The 14,877-nt window shown below is 43.1% G+C and overlaps 1 protein-coding gene across 3 annotated transcripts in view; it reads left to right on the plus strand.

Annotated features, from left to right (window-relative positions):
• The window catches only part of Adcy8 (adenylate cyclase 8), a 208,214-nt gene extending 194,204 nt beyond the window's left edge, over positions 1 to 14,010 (plus strand). For 2 of the 3 annotated variants that reach the window (XM_005354548.3, XM_026782726.1), the window contains exons 14-17: positions 6,715 to 6,861; positions 9,821 to 9,913; positions 11,352 to 11,466; positions 13,470 to 13,957. In XM_005354548.3, the coding sequence (XP_005354605.1) occupies positions 6,715 to 6,861; positions 9,821 to 9,913; positions 11,352 to 11,466; positions 13,470 to 13,957 (843 nt within the window). Of the gene's footprint in view, positions 1 to 6,714; positions 6,862 to 9,820; positions 9,914 to 11,351; positions 11,467 to 13,469 lie in introns of all 3 variants that reach the window. The other variant, XM_005354547.2, reaches the window with a different exon arrangement.
• The last annotated feature ends 867 nt before the right edge of the window (positions 14,011 to 14,877 follow it).

Raw genomic sequence — 14,877 nt, forward strand, 5'->3', positions numbered from 1 at the left:
CCATATGGCTGTGGCTTACAGGGTAAAGTTTTAGCGTCTGTCTCTGACAGGCTACATGGTTTCTCTCTGACTCCGCCTCCTTTCTCCCAGCATTCCATTTAGTTTTCCCCACCTAGCTCTGTTCCCCTATAGCTCTGCTATAGGCCCAAAACAGTTCCTTTATTAACCAATGATATTCACAGCATACAGGGGGGAATCCCACAACAAAGCATCTTAAGGAAGGACATGCTTGTCTTGCCAGCTTCAGGATTTTCAGTTCATTCTGATCGTCTCCATGAATTCTATAGCAACACAGAGGACCATCATAGAGGCACATGGTAGAACAGAACTATTTACTTCTGCAGTTAGGAAAAAAGCAAGAAGTAAGTAGCAGAGGATAAGATGCATGTCTAGATACATCCCCCAATGGCCCACTTCCTACTTTCTGCAATACAAATCTATGAAAGTATAGACCCATCAGTTAGGTTAGGACCCTCCACATCCAGTCACTTCCCAAAGTCCTATTGGCTGGCTCAGGACGTGAGCCCATTATGGACAGGTCAGTTTTATCCACAATAGGCAGCAATTGTGCAAAGCTGTTTCCACCCCATCTCCAAAGGGACATGGGTGAAAGCAGTTTACCAGAACCAGTGACAAGGCCACAGCCAGCTGCAGTGCATTGGGACAAATAACAAACTGGAGGGGAGCATTTCACTGTGACCAGGTGCCAAGCACAGACATAGTCAGAAAACTTTCACACTTGAAGGAATGAAGGTCAGAGAGTCCACCTTGCTGCCTAAGGTCCTGTGACCACACCTTCAGGGGTTGTCATCTCTTTTTCCACATTGATTTCCTTGGGAAAAGTCCCTATAAAATCTTCCACCTCATCTAATTGTGGCGGATACAGCGAGAAGAGCCGCGGTGACGGTGGCAGGCATTGCTGATGTTATCTCCCCAAGGACCTCTTTGTGTTCAAGATGAAGAAGATTTCTCCTCCCACGTGGCAAGCCCAAGAGTATGGGTTCCCCTTCATGTCCCTTGTGAAGATGGGGACACATCACTCTTCATGTTTTGTGTCAGCCAGTGAGTAGGTAAACCAAGCCGTTCTGGTTCTAATTCCTGAAAAGAAACAAAGGATACCGTTTTGGCCTCGTGTGTATCTAAGCCATCGTCACCTGAGAGCCTGAGCTTGTGCATTTGTCTTCATGTATATTAGTGTCCCTGGACACTCTCTGCACCAGTTGGCATCCAGCCAAGAGGAGAAGTGGCTCCCACCCATCTTTTCCCATTCTTCTCACTTCCCGTAGATGCAACAGTCAGGAGCTGAACTGAGTCCATATTTCTTCAAGTTCAGTATTTTTTGTCTAGCATAGATTCCCCCAACGTTAAACCAACTTACCATTCAAATAATGAGCTAAGCAGTTGTAATATTTCTTCATGTTTATCATGGCTAGTATTGCCATCATTCCTAAATGAACACATTATTATTATTTAGTAGCTTGGGCTCTGGAGTCAGACTCTCCAGTTATAAATTTCTGCTCTACCCATTAATCACGATGAGTTTTAAGCAAAATACTTAACCTCAACCTCTCTCATCCTCCCATAGATAAAATAAAGACTTCGATTATATCTGCCTCAAGCAGTTATTGTGAGCATTAAGTAAGATGATCCGGGAAGTGTTCTGTGATGTGCCTGGCATATAAGTGCTCAGTGTTACCATAATTTTATTTTTTAAGAAATGAGAGCAGTGGCTAGAAGGATGTTTAGTAGGTTAAACGCCTGCCATGCAAGTGTGAGGAACAGATCTTGAATAACTAGCACTCACTTAACTTGGATAACTAGTACTCACTTAAATGCCACATGGGCATGGAGATAATTACAGCACTTGGAAAGCAGAGAGAGGGGATCCCTAGAGAAACCTGATGAGTAAGACCAGACACATTGTTGATCTCTCGGTTCAACTGAGAGAACCAGGCTCAGTGAAAACTCCAAGTATCCGCCTCATGCCCCCACACACATGTTACACCCCCATGTCCACAGTATGCAAGCATGTACTCATGCAGACAAATGTGCATGCATGCAAACATTGGCACACATCACATATACACAAACACATGTAAAAATAAAATAAGAAATCAGAGCGTTCTGAATGTTGGCAAGACTGAGAAATGGAAAGAAAGAGAAGGGTATGGGAGGGGCTAGGATTCATTAGAACTCCAGTGGGCAGATACGGTTTAAAAAGCTGGCCCTATTGATAGGAGTGCAGGTAAACCAGCCCAAGAATGTGAGCATGGGAGAGCTGGCCCAGCCTCTCATCTGCCATACGGTAGTGTGGGTGGGAGAGAGATGCCCTCCCCTTCTCGCTCTCCCTGCCTGTGGCAGGTGAGAGAGCTGGCCCTGAGATCATAAGAGCAGTAGAGTTGTCCCTGCCTTCATCAGCTACAGCACTCCAGCACTGTGGAGAGGTGCCCCTGCCCCTCTCCTGGGCAACATGGTAGAGCAGGCCCTGATGCTACAAGTGTGGGGGAGTCAACCCTGAGGGCACGAACGTACGAGAACCGGCTCTGCCCCCTTGTACGTCACTGCAAGGGGTGAACTTGCCAGGGTAATGCTGGAGAGTTCACACTGGTGGTCAGGACAGGGAGAACTGATGGGTTGACCAACCCCACAATGACCCAGAACCAGAACCAAGATTATGAGTTGACCCGCCCCAGTATCCACCCCATCTATGATCTATGAGAGTATATGAAGGGGCCAGTCCTAAAAGATCAACAGGATATCCAAGAGGACCCAGTGAGGGTCCAGCACTGATAGTGTCGCAGAAACCAGAGGCCTTGAACCAAACCAATGACTGTGCAATGAACACTTGCAAGCCAAGATAAAAGGACATAGTGTTTACTGTGCGCCTCACTGTGTCAAACCACAACTTCCATGATGAGGATGAGATTTTTTTCTTTTTTTTTTTGTTCGAGGTGGAGATTTTATTATTTATTTATTTATTTATTAAAGATTTCTGCCTCCTTTCCGCCACCGCCTCCCATTTCCCTCCCCCTCCCCCGATCAAGTCCCCCTCCCTCATCAGCTCTGATCCTATTGCACATACTGGGTTTTTTTTTCTTTTTTCACTTAAATTTTATTTTATTTGGGGAATGGGCATTGCAAGGACAGAGGGCAGATACGAAGGGATAGTGATGGAGATGGATGATGTCAAAGACACAACAAATAAATAAAAAGAAAGTTAAAAAATGAAAATAAGCCCTAGTGGGCAGCCATTTTGCACAGTGGAGGCATTTACAACATGGAGAATAAAAAAAAAATGGTTAAGGAGTAGATCTCAGGGGGCAAGATTTTCTCTTTTCTATCTTTAAATACAAATAGAGATTGTGTGGACTGACTTGTGCTTCCTCAAAATTCATGTGTAAAAAATCTAACCCCAAGGACATCAGACCGTAGCTGTCATGGAAGAGGTTAAAATGAAGTCATGAGCAGCCTCCCCTTAGGAACCTTTTTGCTGCTGCTCTTCCCTGCTCTGCAGCTCTGCACAGTTGGTCACCAGCCGCCTGCGTCCCTTTGGGTGAAAACTAAATTGATTCACACTTCAAACTCAAGATTGGTGATGAATCGGTGACATAGGCCACGATAGGGGAAGAACTCATGGATATGTGGACTGAAGGAACCCTGGAACCTTCTACCCTGTCTCTTCCACTGCTAGCTACATAACCCAAAACAAGAGCTCCCCTATCTCACTTCACTCATCTGCGAGATGCGGATAATTAGAAAACTTGGCTGGATTGTTATAGCTCATCAGGTTCATGTGAACGTATTTTTTCATGTTTTCCCAAAAAGATCAAGAAGTCATTAACTCAGCAACTGGTTGTGAGTATATGCGTGGGGTTCGCATCTTGTCACAGGACTGCACAAGACACACAAGATGAGTGGTATATACATAGTTTCGCCCTCATGGGATCCGTGCTTAAAGGAAAACTTAGATGTTAGATGCTGGGGCAAGGAGTGTATTACACAGCTGCCTGTAGCACTTTGAGAGCATTAAGCTCAGCCTCCTGCCCCCATTCAAGAGCCCAGAAGTTTCTGCAAAACGCATCTCTACATGATTAGTGAAGATAGGAAACAGGAAGTTCCTTGGCTAAGCAGCTAACCTCAGGCTAGAAGGAAATTTCCCATCATTGGACAGGTGGCTGAAATGAATGTGTTTTATGGTAATGTGGAAACTGTCTGCCTCTTCATTTGGCATCTTCTGGAAGTAAACCTTGAAAACAAGAACTTAAGAAGTAGCAAATTCCCTGGCAGTGATCCTAGGAAATATAGAATGGAAGAAAGAAAGAAGACACTGATTTATGGCACATTGTTGGATAGATCAGCTACCAAGGTGGGCAATGGAAGCTGAATTTGGCAGTTCAAAGTTACAAGACTCTAGGGGCGAAGGAGAAGGATGCAAAATGCCACTTCCCATCAGCTGTTTGTGGACCTGTGATTTAGGGATATTAATCCCCTGCCTCTTAAAAGCTACTGGAAACGGGCAGAGTGCCCTCTTGTGGCCAAAGACAGAACTCACAAGACCCACAGAGACAATCTCAGGGAGGATACCTGTGACGGTACCTACAACAGGATATGGAAGTAGAAAAGCAGACAATATAACTCAATGGAATAGCACAAACATGTGCCGGGCTCTGAGTTCAATGCCAATACAAAAACAAAAGTAGAAATGCTTTAGTGTTTTTAGGAGCCCAAAGAATTGCGGACTTCTTGTAGACCCTTATAGGTTAAAGAGTCAGGTGGTATCCAGGCCATGAATATGTACCACAATATGGTGTTAGAACTCTACTTTGAAAACAACTCTGGGCCACTGGAGGGAGTGAAGACTGGAGGGGTGTGCTCAGTATCCAATATCATACATTTCCCTTTTAAAAGATCACTCTAGGTGGCCTATGGAGAATGTCTTCAAGTAGAACAAGGCAGGAAGCCCTCAAGTAGGAAGCTTTCCTATTAATGGTCAGGTAAGACACTGGAAAGAGCCGTACTTTTAAAATTAGTAACAACACTAAAAGAAGGTCAACAGGACAAGATAAAAAAAGAGTCAAAAATAACTGACACTCCCTTTGTTGATTTTGCAGCTCTGGTGTTTCTAATAGTAGAAAATGACTGGACAGAGGAAGTCTGAGCTTTAAAGATAAAAACACAAAGTGTGTAGTATCAGAGTTTACAGAGTGTGAGAACAATCCAGGGTGATCAAAGACCAAGAACTAATCTAGAAATGTGAACTTGGAAACTGCTATGTGTGTGTGTGGTGGAGAGGTTGACCAGAAATGAGATCTTTCAAGTGAAGATATCCAAGGTGAACCATCCACTGAGTCACAACAAAATGCTTAAAATAACAGAAGGTTTTTCAAAAGTAAATCCTTAAACAGGACAAGCATAAGAAAATGAGATATTTCACAGAAAGTCAAGAGACACAAGATCCTGAGTGGCCAGCATGCTGAGCTACATGGATGCTCAATAAGATGGGAACTGGCACATGTACCCTGATTTTCCCAATTTGAATGACTCCATTGGTTGTATTCCAGCCTGAGCTGTGAATAGCAATAGACAGAGGAGAACGATAGCTTTAAAATTATCAAAGCCAGGATAAGAAAGACTGGTTGACAGACACAAGTATCTGCAAGATCCAGGGCATGCTGTTCTTTCTCGTAGAAAAGACAGAGAGTGGGGACCATTATGAAGAAGGCAGGAGTAAAACATAAGAAAAAAAGTAAGACATAAACCAGGGGTGGTAAAGGTGCTGGAGTTGAAGGGGAAAGGATGAATGATTACATACGTATGTGTATGCATGAGGACTCAAGCCAAGGAGAGTTACTACCCAGCCACAGCTTTCTCAGTGAGGTGGGAGAAAGATCATCTACAGAGAAGGGTGATGCGGTGGGTTAAGGTGAATGATGAAACTCTAGACCAGTCATTGAGAAGAATAGAACTGGTCAAGGACAAAGACACAATGTTCAGAAGTGTTGGCTCAGCTGAGGTTGAAGACCACATGTCTTTTTAATTATCATAAATCATGTGATGAATCTGTGAGAATGATCCAAGGGTTGGAACATTTGTAGCCCTCCAAATTTTCTAAGGTATATATTTCTGGGCATGCCCTAGTAACTTACTTTCTCCAACTAGGTTCCAACTTCTATTCCCCCTCACCTCCCAATAACACCATCCTATCAATACAAAAAGGGTTAATTCATGAAGACAGAACCCTCATGATCCAGGGTACCTTTTAATGACTAGATCCACCAGTCCCTGACTGGTGGACCAAGGAGTTAACAATGAAGCTGCTGGAAGAGCCTTTGTGTCCAAACCATGACAACCGGATTAGTGTGCTTATTAACGAGTTCCAAGAGAACTTCCTTGCTCCTTCTGGCACATGTGGACACAGCTAGGATGGACCATCTTTGGACCAGGAAGTAGCTCCTCATTATACACTAAGTCTGCCGCATACTTACTAGCATCCAGAACATAAGAAATACATTGGTGGTTTATAATCTTTCCAGACTGATGCATTTGGTTATGGCAGCTTGGGGGTCCTGAGACATACATTGCTAACTTATAGTGCCTGAGATCTCATATTTTTTGTCCTGCCACAGGATTCCTGTCTGCCAGGTCCTTATGTACAGGTGGCCCCATTGCAGAACTTGAACTCTGATGATTATTTCTACCTCCTCTCTTCCCTAGGAACTATATTCACAATCCTATGATGCCGTTGGGGTGATGTTCGCTTCCATTCCCGGATTTGCAGACTTTTACTCTCAGACGGAAATGAACAACCAGGGCGTGGAATGTCTGCGCTTGCTGAATGAGATCATCGCGGACTTCGATGAGGTAAATCTAAGCATCAGAACTCTAGAGTATATTTCAAACACAAACATGTATTAGATTATTTGATTTTCTAAATTTTCATCTGAATATACCGATGTCTTGATAAATGTATAAAATGCAGACTAGTTAAGTCGATCAACATATTTATCACCCCCACATTGTGGTAAAAAAAACATGAAATGTAACCTCTTGAAGATAGAATACAATACATCATTTACTTTAGTCACTGTCTTAGTTAGGGTTTCTACTGCTGTGAAGAAACACCATAAGCATGGCAACTCTTGTAAAGCAAAACATTTATGTGGGTTACTTGCTTACATTCACAGGTTTTGTTGATTATCAACATGGTGGGACATGGCAGCATGCAGGCAGACATGGTACTGGAGAAGTAGCTGAGAGCTCTATACTTGCAGGCAACAGGAAGTGGTCTGAGTGTTGCACTGAGTGAAGCAAAAGAAACCTCAAAGCTCATTCCCACAGTGACCTGCTTCCTCAATTAAGGGTGCACCTACGCCAACAATGCCAAACCTCCTAATAGTGCCACTCCCCTTGGGGTCATTTTCTTTCAAATCACCACAGTCACCAGAGTGTGCAATGGTCTCTAGAACATCTCCTTCTGTCTACTTGAAACATTCTGCCCTGTAACTATATCTCCATATCTCCACTTCACATTGGCTCTCTGATGGCTACTATTAACAACCACTCTACTCTCTGCTACTGAGTTTTGCATATTATGATCCCATATATATATGTGAAATCTCAGAGTGTCCTGCCTGGTTCCCACAATCGTTAAGTCCCAAAGAAATCACACAGAGGTCTACATTAACTATAAACTTATTGGCTCATTAGCTCAGGCTTCTTATTAACTCTTATAACTTATATTACCCCATTATTCTTGTCTATGTTAGCCACATGGCTTGGTACCTTTTTCGGTGAGGTAGATACCTCTTGCTTGCTCTGTGGTTGGGTATGGAATACAGAATAAGTCTTCTTCTTCCCAGAATTCTCCTGTTCTCATTTCCCGCCTCTACTTCCTGTTGGTTGTCCTACCTATGCTACCTACCTGGCTACTGACCAATCAGAATTTTATTAAAATACAATTGACAGGCTACAAACCATTGTCCCACAACACTTCCCCCCCCCCACACACACACACTTTTTTTAAGGAACAAGAATCTGAATCTAATATTTGTTTAGCTTTTCTCCTGACCATTATCCATAACAACTTGTAACCAACATTCTAAACAAAGAAAAATATCCATAGTTCAATTTTGGAGAATGTGCGCATTGTTTTCCAGGCTACTTCCTGCTGGTTGGGGACACTGATAATCTTATGGGGACCTAAAGAAAATTTATAATTATCATCAAGTCACGACTGGCATATCCTGTGAGGCTTGATCATCTCAGGCAGCAGTCTTGAATCTGTTCTGGATATAGACATCTGAGCCATCTGCTCCTACCAGAGATTTCTCAAGTGGTCTTCCTTGATCAAACCTGATTTTTCTTAATTTAGAATGAATCCACAGCCTCTCATTTCCTGTGGAAACAAAAGCAAAACCTCTTCTCCAAAGTAACATACCTATTGACTTCAATTTTAAAGTCAAGGTATTTTCAAAGTACCTATCTTGGATTAATTCAGCAGCATTTATAAACAAATATCTTTTGGCAGCTGTTGTTCCTTCCTCAGCATTCAAACAATTCAAAGAGAAAATAATAACATACAGTATCCTGACTCTCTGTGTATTTTTCATCTTTACATGGCTTTATATTAATCTCTATTTCTTTTATTTTTATTTTGCAATTTTTGGCTTTTTGAGACAGGGTTTTTCTGTTTATCTTTGTCCTGAAACTCACTCTGTAGACCAGGCTGTCCTTGAACTCACAGCTGGATCCCACCCCATTCTTTTGCTGTCTGAGATTCCAGCCTTCAGACATAAATTCATGCCTATTTCATCTATCACATCTGCCTATGCAAGTCCAGCACTTGAGACCCTATGAATTTTATGATCTTAAAAGGAGGCAAAGTGTTAGAGAACTGAAAGGTGCTAACATCAGGTCTTGGCAGAGCTCTGTTCCCTCTAGAGCAATGGTTCTCAAATTGTAGGTTGTGACCCCTTTGGGTCACATATCAGATATCCTGCATATCATATGTTTACATTATGATTCATAATAACAGCAGAAAAATAGTTATGAAGTAGCAATAAAAATAATTTTATGATTGGTGGTCACAACACCATAAGAAACTGAATTAAAGGAGTGCAGCATTAGGAAGGTGGAAAACCACTGATCTAGAGGCTCCAGGGAAGAATTTATTTCTTGCTATTTTTTTTTTAACTTTCAGAGGCTCATGGCTCCTTCCCTTTATAAAGTCTTGCTGGGCTCACTGAAAACTGACTTTGGCTCTTTGTAGATTTAGAAGGCACTGAAGGGTTCTGCACTAGGCAGGGGCATGTTCTGACTCACTCATAAATAATGTCACCTGGCCTCTATGCTGGGGGAGAGGAAGCAAGGATAGCAGTGGGCACAACTGAATGCTAACCATGCCTTAAACCTGTGACTTAGAGTAGGGTACTGTCAGGGAAAAGTCAGAGTGGTAACATTCTAAGTACATGCTTGGAAGTAAACCCCAAAAGATTTGTTGACTGATTGGGGAACATCTTTATGTCTTATTGAAGCTTATCAAATACCCTTGGTTATTCCAGGATTCACTGAAACAGTCAAGAGAATTTAGACACACCCGTCTGACACTTAGTAAATGCTAATAAACATGGTTTGACTGATTGAATGTGTGACCCTCAGAGAGAAAAGACGCCACATCAAAGCTACTCAACCATTTTAGTTAGGCCTTTCCCCATGGTGGGTGCAGGGCCCATATTCAGGAGCTCCAGGCTCTGAGAGCCTCCTTGAGTTTACACAGCTGTGTGAACTCAAGGACTAACACCATGACCTGGATCCATTGCAGCTGCTTGGGGAGGACCGGTTTCAAGACATAGAGAAGATCAAGACCATTGGCAGCACATACATGGCTGTCTCAGGACTGTCACCAGAGAAACAGGTAAGGTCTCCTTGGACTTCGCCACACCTGTGCATGTGCCTGACTGTTGTCCTATGCTAAGGATGGCTTGACGAACAGCGGTAAGGAAATCTAAACTTGGCTCTCATGGTTACGGGGTGACATTCACTCTTGGGAAAAGAGGTTTGTTGAATGAGGTGCTGCTTTTCTGTTAAAAATCTTCCAGGCTTCATTCTAAATTTCTCTGTTTGTTTAAACAAAAATCTGTACAAAGAAATACCTTGACTCTGATTTAGCTGTGGATATCACAAAAACCCCTAATACCTATCCGTTTTCTTATTCTTACTTTCATTTTAACCTTCAAAAGCTGTTATGCGGTGGTGGTGGTGGTGGTGGTGGTGGTGGTGGTGGTGGTGGTGGTGGTGGTAGAGGTAATGATATAGGTTGGGGGTTGGGTAGTAGCTTTGGAAATTATGAGCACCAGTGTTGATGGGGATACTAACTTCTACCTTCCGGGACTAATGGGTTAGTTATCTGAGATAGCTTTCATGTTCCCTATATAAAGCCTGTAATCTTGCAATAACTCAGCAGGTGTTATGAGTTTGCATCAATATCATGGGGAAGATGAAGTCCTCATTAAGTCATGATTGCACTTAAGCTTTTTGTGCATATTTTTATTAAAGGGAGAGACTCTAAGCACAGCTATGTGAGATGAAACCCACACTGGTATTACAAGTGTGGCCCTCAATAGCAGGAGTTAGAAAACAAGCGCCTCCAGGCCACATCCGACCCACTACCAATGTTTGTAAACAAAGTTTTATTGTACACAAACATTTCCATTTATTTCTATTTTATCTTTTGCTTCTTTACAACCCAAATGACAATGTTGAATACAACAAGGACCAGATTTATCTGATGCTTGGCCTTTGATTGAACTACCGATCTCTGTAGGGTCCCAACTTCTCTCACACACAATCTCATTCAACTATGAAGAGGTAGACAGGACCAACAAAGCTTCGCCTCACTTTACAGATTTGGAAACAGTGGTAAAGAGGCTCACTCTGCACGTCTCTCAGGGATTTCACAAGTATGCATGGGAAAGTCACTTAACTGAATGCTGTGAGCATTTCAGACTCACAGACAGTTTGGGGACTGGAAAGTCTCCATGTACAAGGATAGGAACACGTTCAGATGGGCGTTGATCCAATACATGCACAGCAGTGTGCATACTCAGGAATCCATAATGCAGCAAACTTCCGATGTGAAGGAAAGATGTGACGGCCACCACAGACTATAGTGTTAATTGAATCCTCTGAGATCTTATGTTTCTCGGATACTGATGGCTTGAGAGTCTAGGGACTCTCTTCCATAGTTGTTTCCTCCAAAAGGAGTGTGCAGTTGGGGTTAGATTGCAAAACCTTTGCTGGAGATATCAAACGTCTGTAAACCTGAATGAATCCTTCTCTCATATTCTCTCCAGCAATGTGACGATAAATGGGGGCACCTGTGTGCCCTGGCTGACTTCTCTCTTGCCCTGGCCGAAAGCATACAGGAGATCAACAAGCATTCGTTCAACAATTTTGAACTCCGAATTGGTGAGTTGCAGCTCAAGGTGGAGACTTCATTGAGCCAAGTGTCTTTGTTCCATCAGCCCCTCCCTGTCCTGGGCATCCAGCCAGGAGAGCTTTTGCTTGCAAAATGCATGAGACTCTGTATGACCCTGACAAGGACAGGAACGGAGTCAACTCAGGCCTTTCTGGGCTTCCTTGTCCTAGATGCTGGCAGCGAGGCAGGATTCTGTTCCATGCAGAAGCACAAAGCAAACACTAGGCTGGCCTTTCCAACTTATCTGTCTAGCATTCTCGCCACCTATACAAAGGCATGCTTAGGAAGGCAGCTAATGACCCAGGAATCACATAATTGCTACTCAAAGCTGGTAGTCAATGTATTACTCACTGCTTTTTCTGGATAATGCCTCAGAAAAAAGCAGGATTTTACCTCTGAGGCTATCACATACTGTATCGTGCCAGAGACAGGTAGAAAGGAGCAGTTTCTCAGCCATGCAATCTCCTTCTATGGAAGGGACAGACATTCCTTGATCAAAGTAGCCACCCAGTAATCACTGCGATTGAATAATAATCCTCCGTATTTGCATGATTTGTTCATTTCTCCTTCATCTCTTCTGGGCTTTCAGGAGCCTCCAGAAGTCCAGGCTGAGAGCACAGGCTCTAGCTCACATTTGCATTTTGTAGATGAAGACACTCGATCCTAAAGCAGAGTCACTAGCCTAACATCACACGTACAGCCATGCAGGCATGCCAGCAGCAGCTTCAATGAGCCTGACTCTGAGATGAACGGCATTCAGGCTACCCAATGACAGTTAAAAAAAAAAAAACTTTTGCTGCTGTCCTCGTGCTGTAACTGATGGGCCACTTTATTTCATTAGGTTCTCCCTTAGCAGCCTGCAAGAAAAGAAAGGCAGAGGTTTAAAGAAATATCAATATCTGTTCTTCAGATCAGAGGAATGCCACATGCTTTTGTTCTTTGAAATAAGGATTTATATTTATGGTTTTGATCTATGGATAGGATGTTTGAAGGCTTGATCCCACAGTTCTCATCAATCTCTTGTCCTTTTCTGAAATCATTGACTTCACAACTGAACCAAGAATCAAAAAAGAATATTAGCCCTGAAAAGGGAAATGGTCTAAGTAAATTCCAAAGACATTGGTGAGATCAGGGCTACCCCTTGATGTGACATATTAAACAGCCGGTGTCGTTTCATCGATCTTCAGAATGGGAAGCTTTAAATCCCCACTGGACTGAGCGTCTCAGTCTGTGTTCCATTTCTGTTATAGCCAACTCTGTGACTTTGTGCACAACGCCAAGACTTTCTCTGCCTCAGCTTTCTCTTGTGCTGGCTAGACCCTGCATGATCACCCCCACTGCCTGTGACCTTACAGAAATCGTATGAGAGTCAAATGACATAATGTCTCTCAAGGTTTTAAAGAGCTAATTGTCATTGTGATTCCTGCGTCTTCTCCAGCTGGTGTGTGTGTGTGTGTGTTGTGTATAGTGTGTAATGTCTAAATGTATGTATAAATTGTTGGGTATAATGCACAGTGTATGTGTCTGTGTGTATAGTGTAGTAGATAGTGTATAGTGTAGTGCCCTAGATAGTGTGTAGTGTATGCGTGCATGTATAACGTAGTATATATAGTGTGTATGTATGGTCTGCCCAAGCTCTCAGGGCACTGTGTAAGCCACAAAAGATCCCAGGGCCCTGAGTCCTGGTCAGCACTTTGATCATCCCACATCCAGGATAAGTCTATGTGCATGTGGGATCGAGCCTCTTCTGTTGATCACTCTCTGGCAGTGGTTTTACTCATATTTCTTCACATGAACTTACTTTCATATTCCAACCCATAGATAGGTGACGTGAGGTTCACATAAGTTAAACAACTCACCCAGGTCACTCACTGAGGTAGGAGCTGGACTATGCTATTCCCCCAAGTGACATAATCTATTACTTCCTGGTATGTCCAGACACCTAACTGTTCTTCCTCTACCTTACGTCTTGCTCTTTTGTGTTCTTTCATAGGCATCAGCCATGGCTCAGTGGTAGCAGGTGTGATTGGCGCTAAGAAACCACAGTATGACATTTGGGGTAAAACTGTGAACTTGGCAAGTCGAATGGACAGCACAGGGGTGAGTGGCCGGATCCAAGTTCCAGAGGAGACTTATCTTATCCTGAAGGACCAGGGCTTTGCCTTTGATTATCGAGGAGAGATCTATGTGAAGGGGATCAGTGAGCAAGAAGGAAAAATCAAAACATACTTTCTCCTCGGAAGAGTCCAACCCAACCCATTCATCTTGCCCCCAAGAAGACTGCCCGGGCAATACTCTCTGGCTGCAGTTGTCCTCGGCCTTGTCCAGTCTCTCAACCGGCAAAGGCAGAAGCAACTACTCAATGAGAACAGCAACACAGGCATCATCAAAGGACATTACAACCGGCGGACTTTGTTAACACCCAGTGGGCCGGAGCCTGGAGCACAAGCTGAAGGCACCGACAAATCCGATTTGCCATAAAAGCATTTTCTTTGTGTTTCTTTCTCTTTTTTTGTATTTCTTTTATATATAAAATAAATATACTAATAAAAAGGTTTAATTTTTTTTAGAACAAGGATGGTTTCATTGGTCTTTGAATACACCAGATCAACTACACAACTTGAGGTTCTCCTCATTCACTGCCCTCTTACTAACCACTTCTTATACGCAAGAGACCAAAATTCTTCCCACCTAAATTAGAAAAGGGGCTTTGTAAATAGAGCCTTGATGTTACTGGGGGCCTAATAACAACTTACATTTTTTTGAAATCTAACCTTGTATTAGGCCAAGTATTATGTCAAGTTCTAACACAAGGGCCTCATAACCCTTACGATATCTATGCATTCCTCAGTTGATATTTTTGAGCCCCTGCACTATGCCTAAGCTGTTCCGTGTCCCAGAGAAATTCTGGCAAAAGTATTTTCCTCATGGAGTGAACATTCTGCTTGGGAACAACAGACATTGTTATTAAAGCAATACACAATCTACTTTCAGATGGGCATGGAAGCAATGAAAAGGTTAAATGTGGGGCTAGAAGGGAGGTTCTGTGGTTAAGAAGGCTTACTGCCCTTCCAGAGGACCCTATCTCTGGTCCCAACACCATGTCCAATAGCTCACAACTGCCTATAATTCCAGTTCTAGGGGATAGCACCCCTCTTCCGGCTTCCTTGAGCCCCTACACACACAGGCCATACACTCATACAGACGCCAACGCAAACACCTAAAAATGTTTTAAGTTATTGGGGGTCAGGGATTGAACTGAGTACCAGCGATAGCCTTTTGAGGACATGATGTTAAATATTAACTCTCAATCATGGGACAGTGGAAGCTATGTGAAGTGACAGAAGGGATGTGAACCAATGGGCCTTCAAGTGCCAGCTCCCTGGGGTGGGTTTGACTCG

Source organism: Microtus ochrogaster, chromosome 15 (genome assembly GCF_000317375.1).
Source record: "Microtus ochrogaster isolate Prairie Vole_2 chromosome 15, MicOch1.0, whole genome shotgun sequence".
In the NCBI taxonomy this organism is placed as follows: Eukaryota; Metazoa; Chordata; class Mammalia; order Rodentia; family Cricetidae; genus Microtus; species Microtus ochrogaster.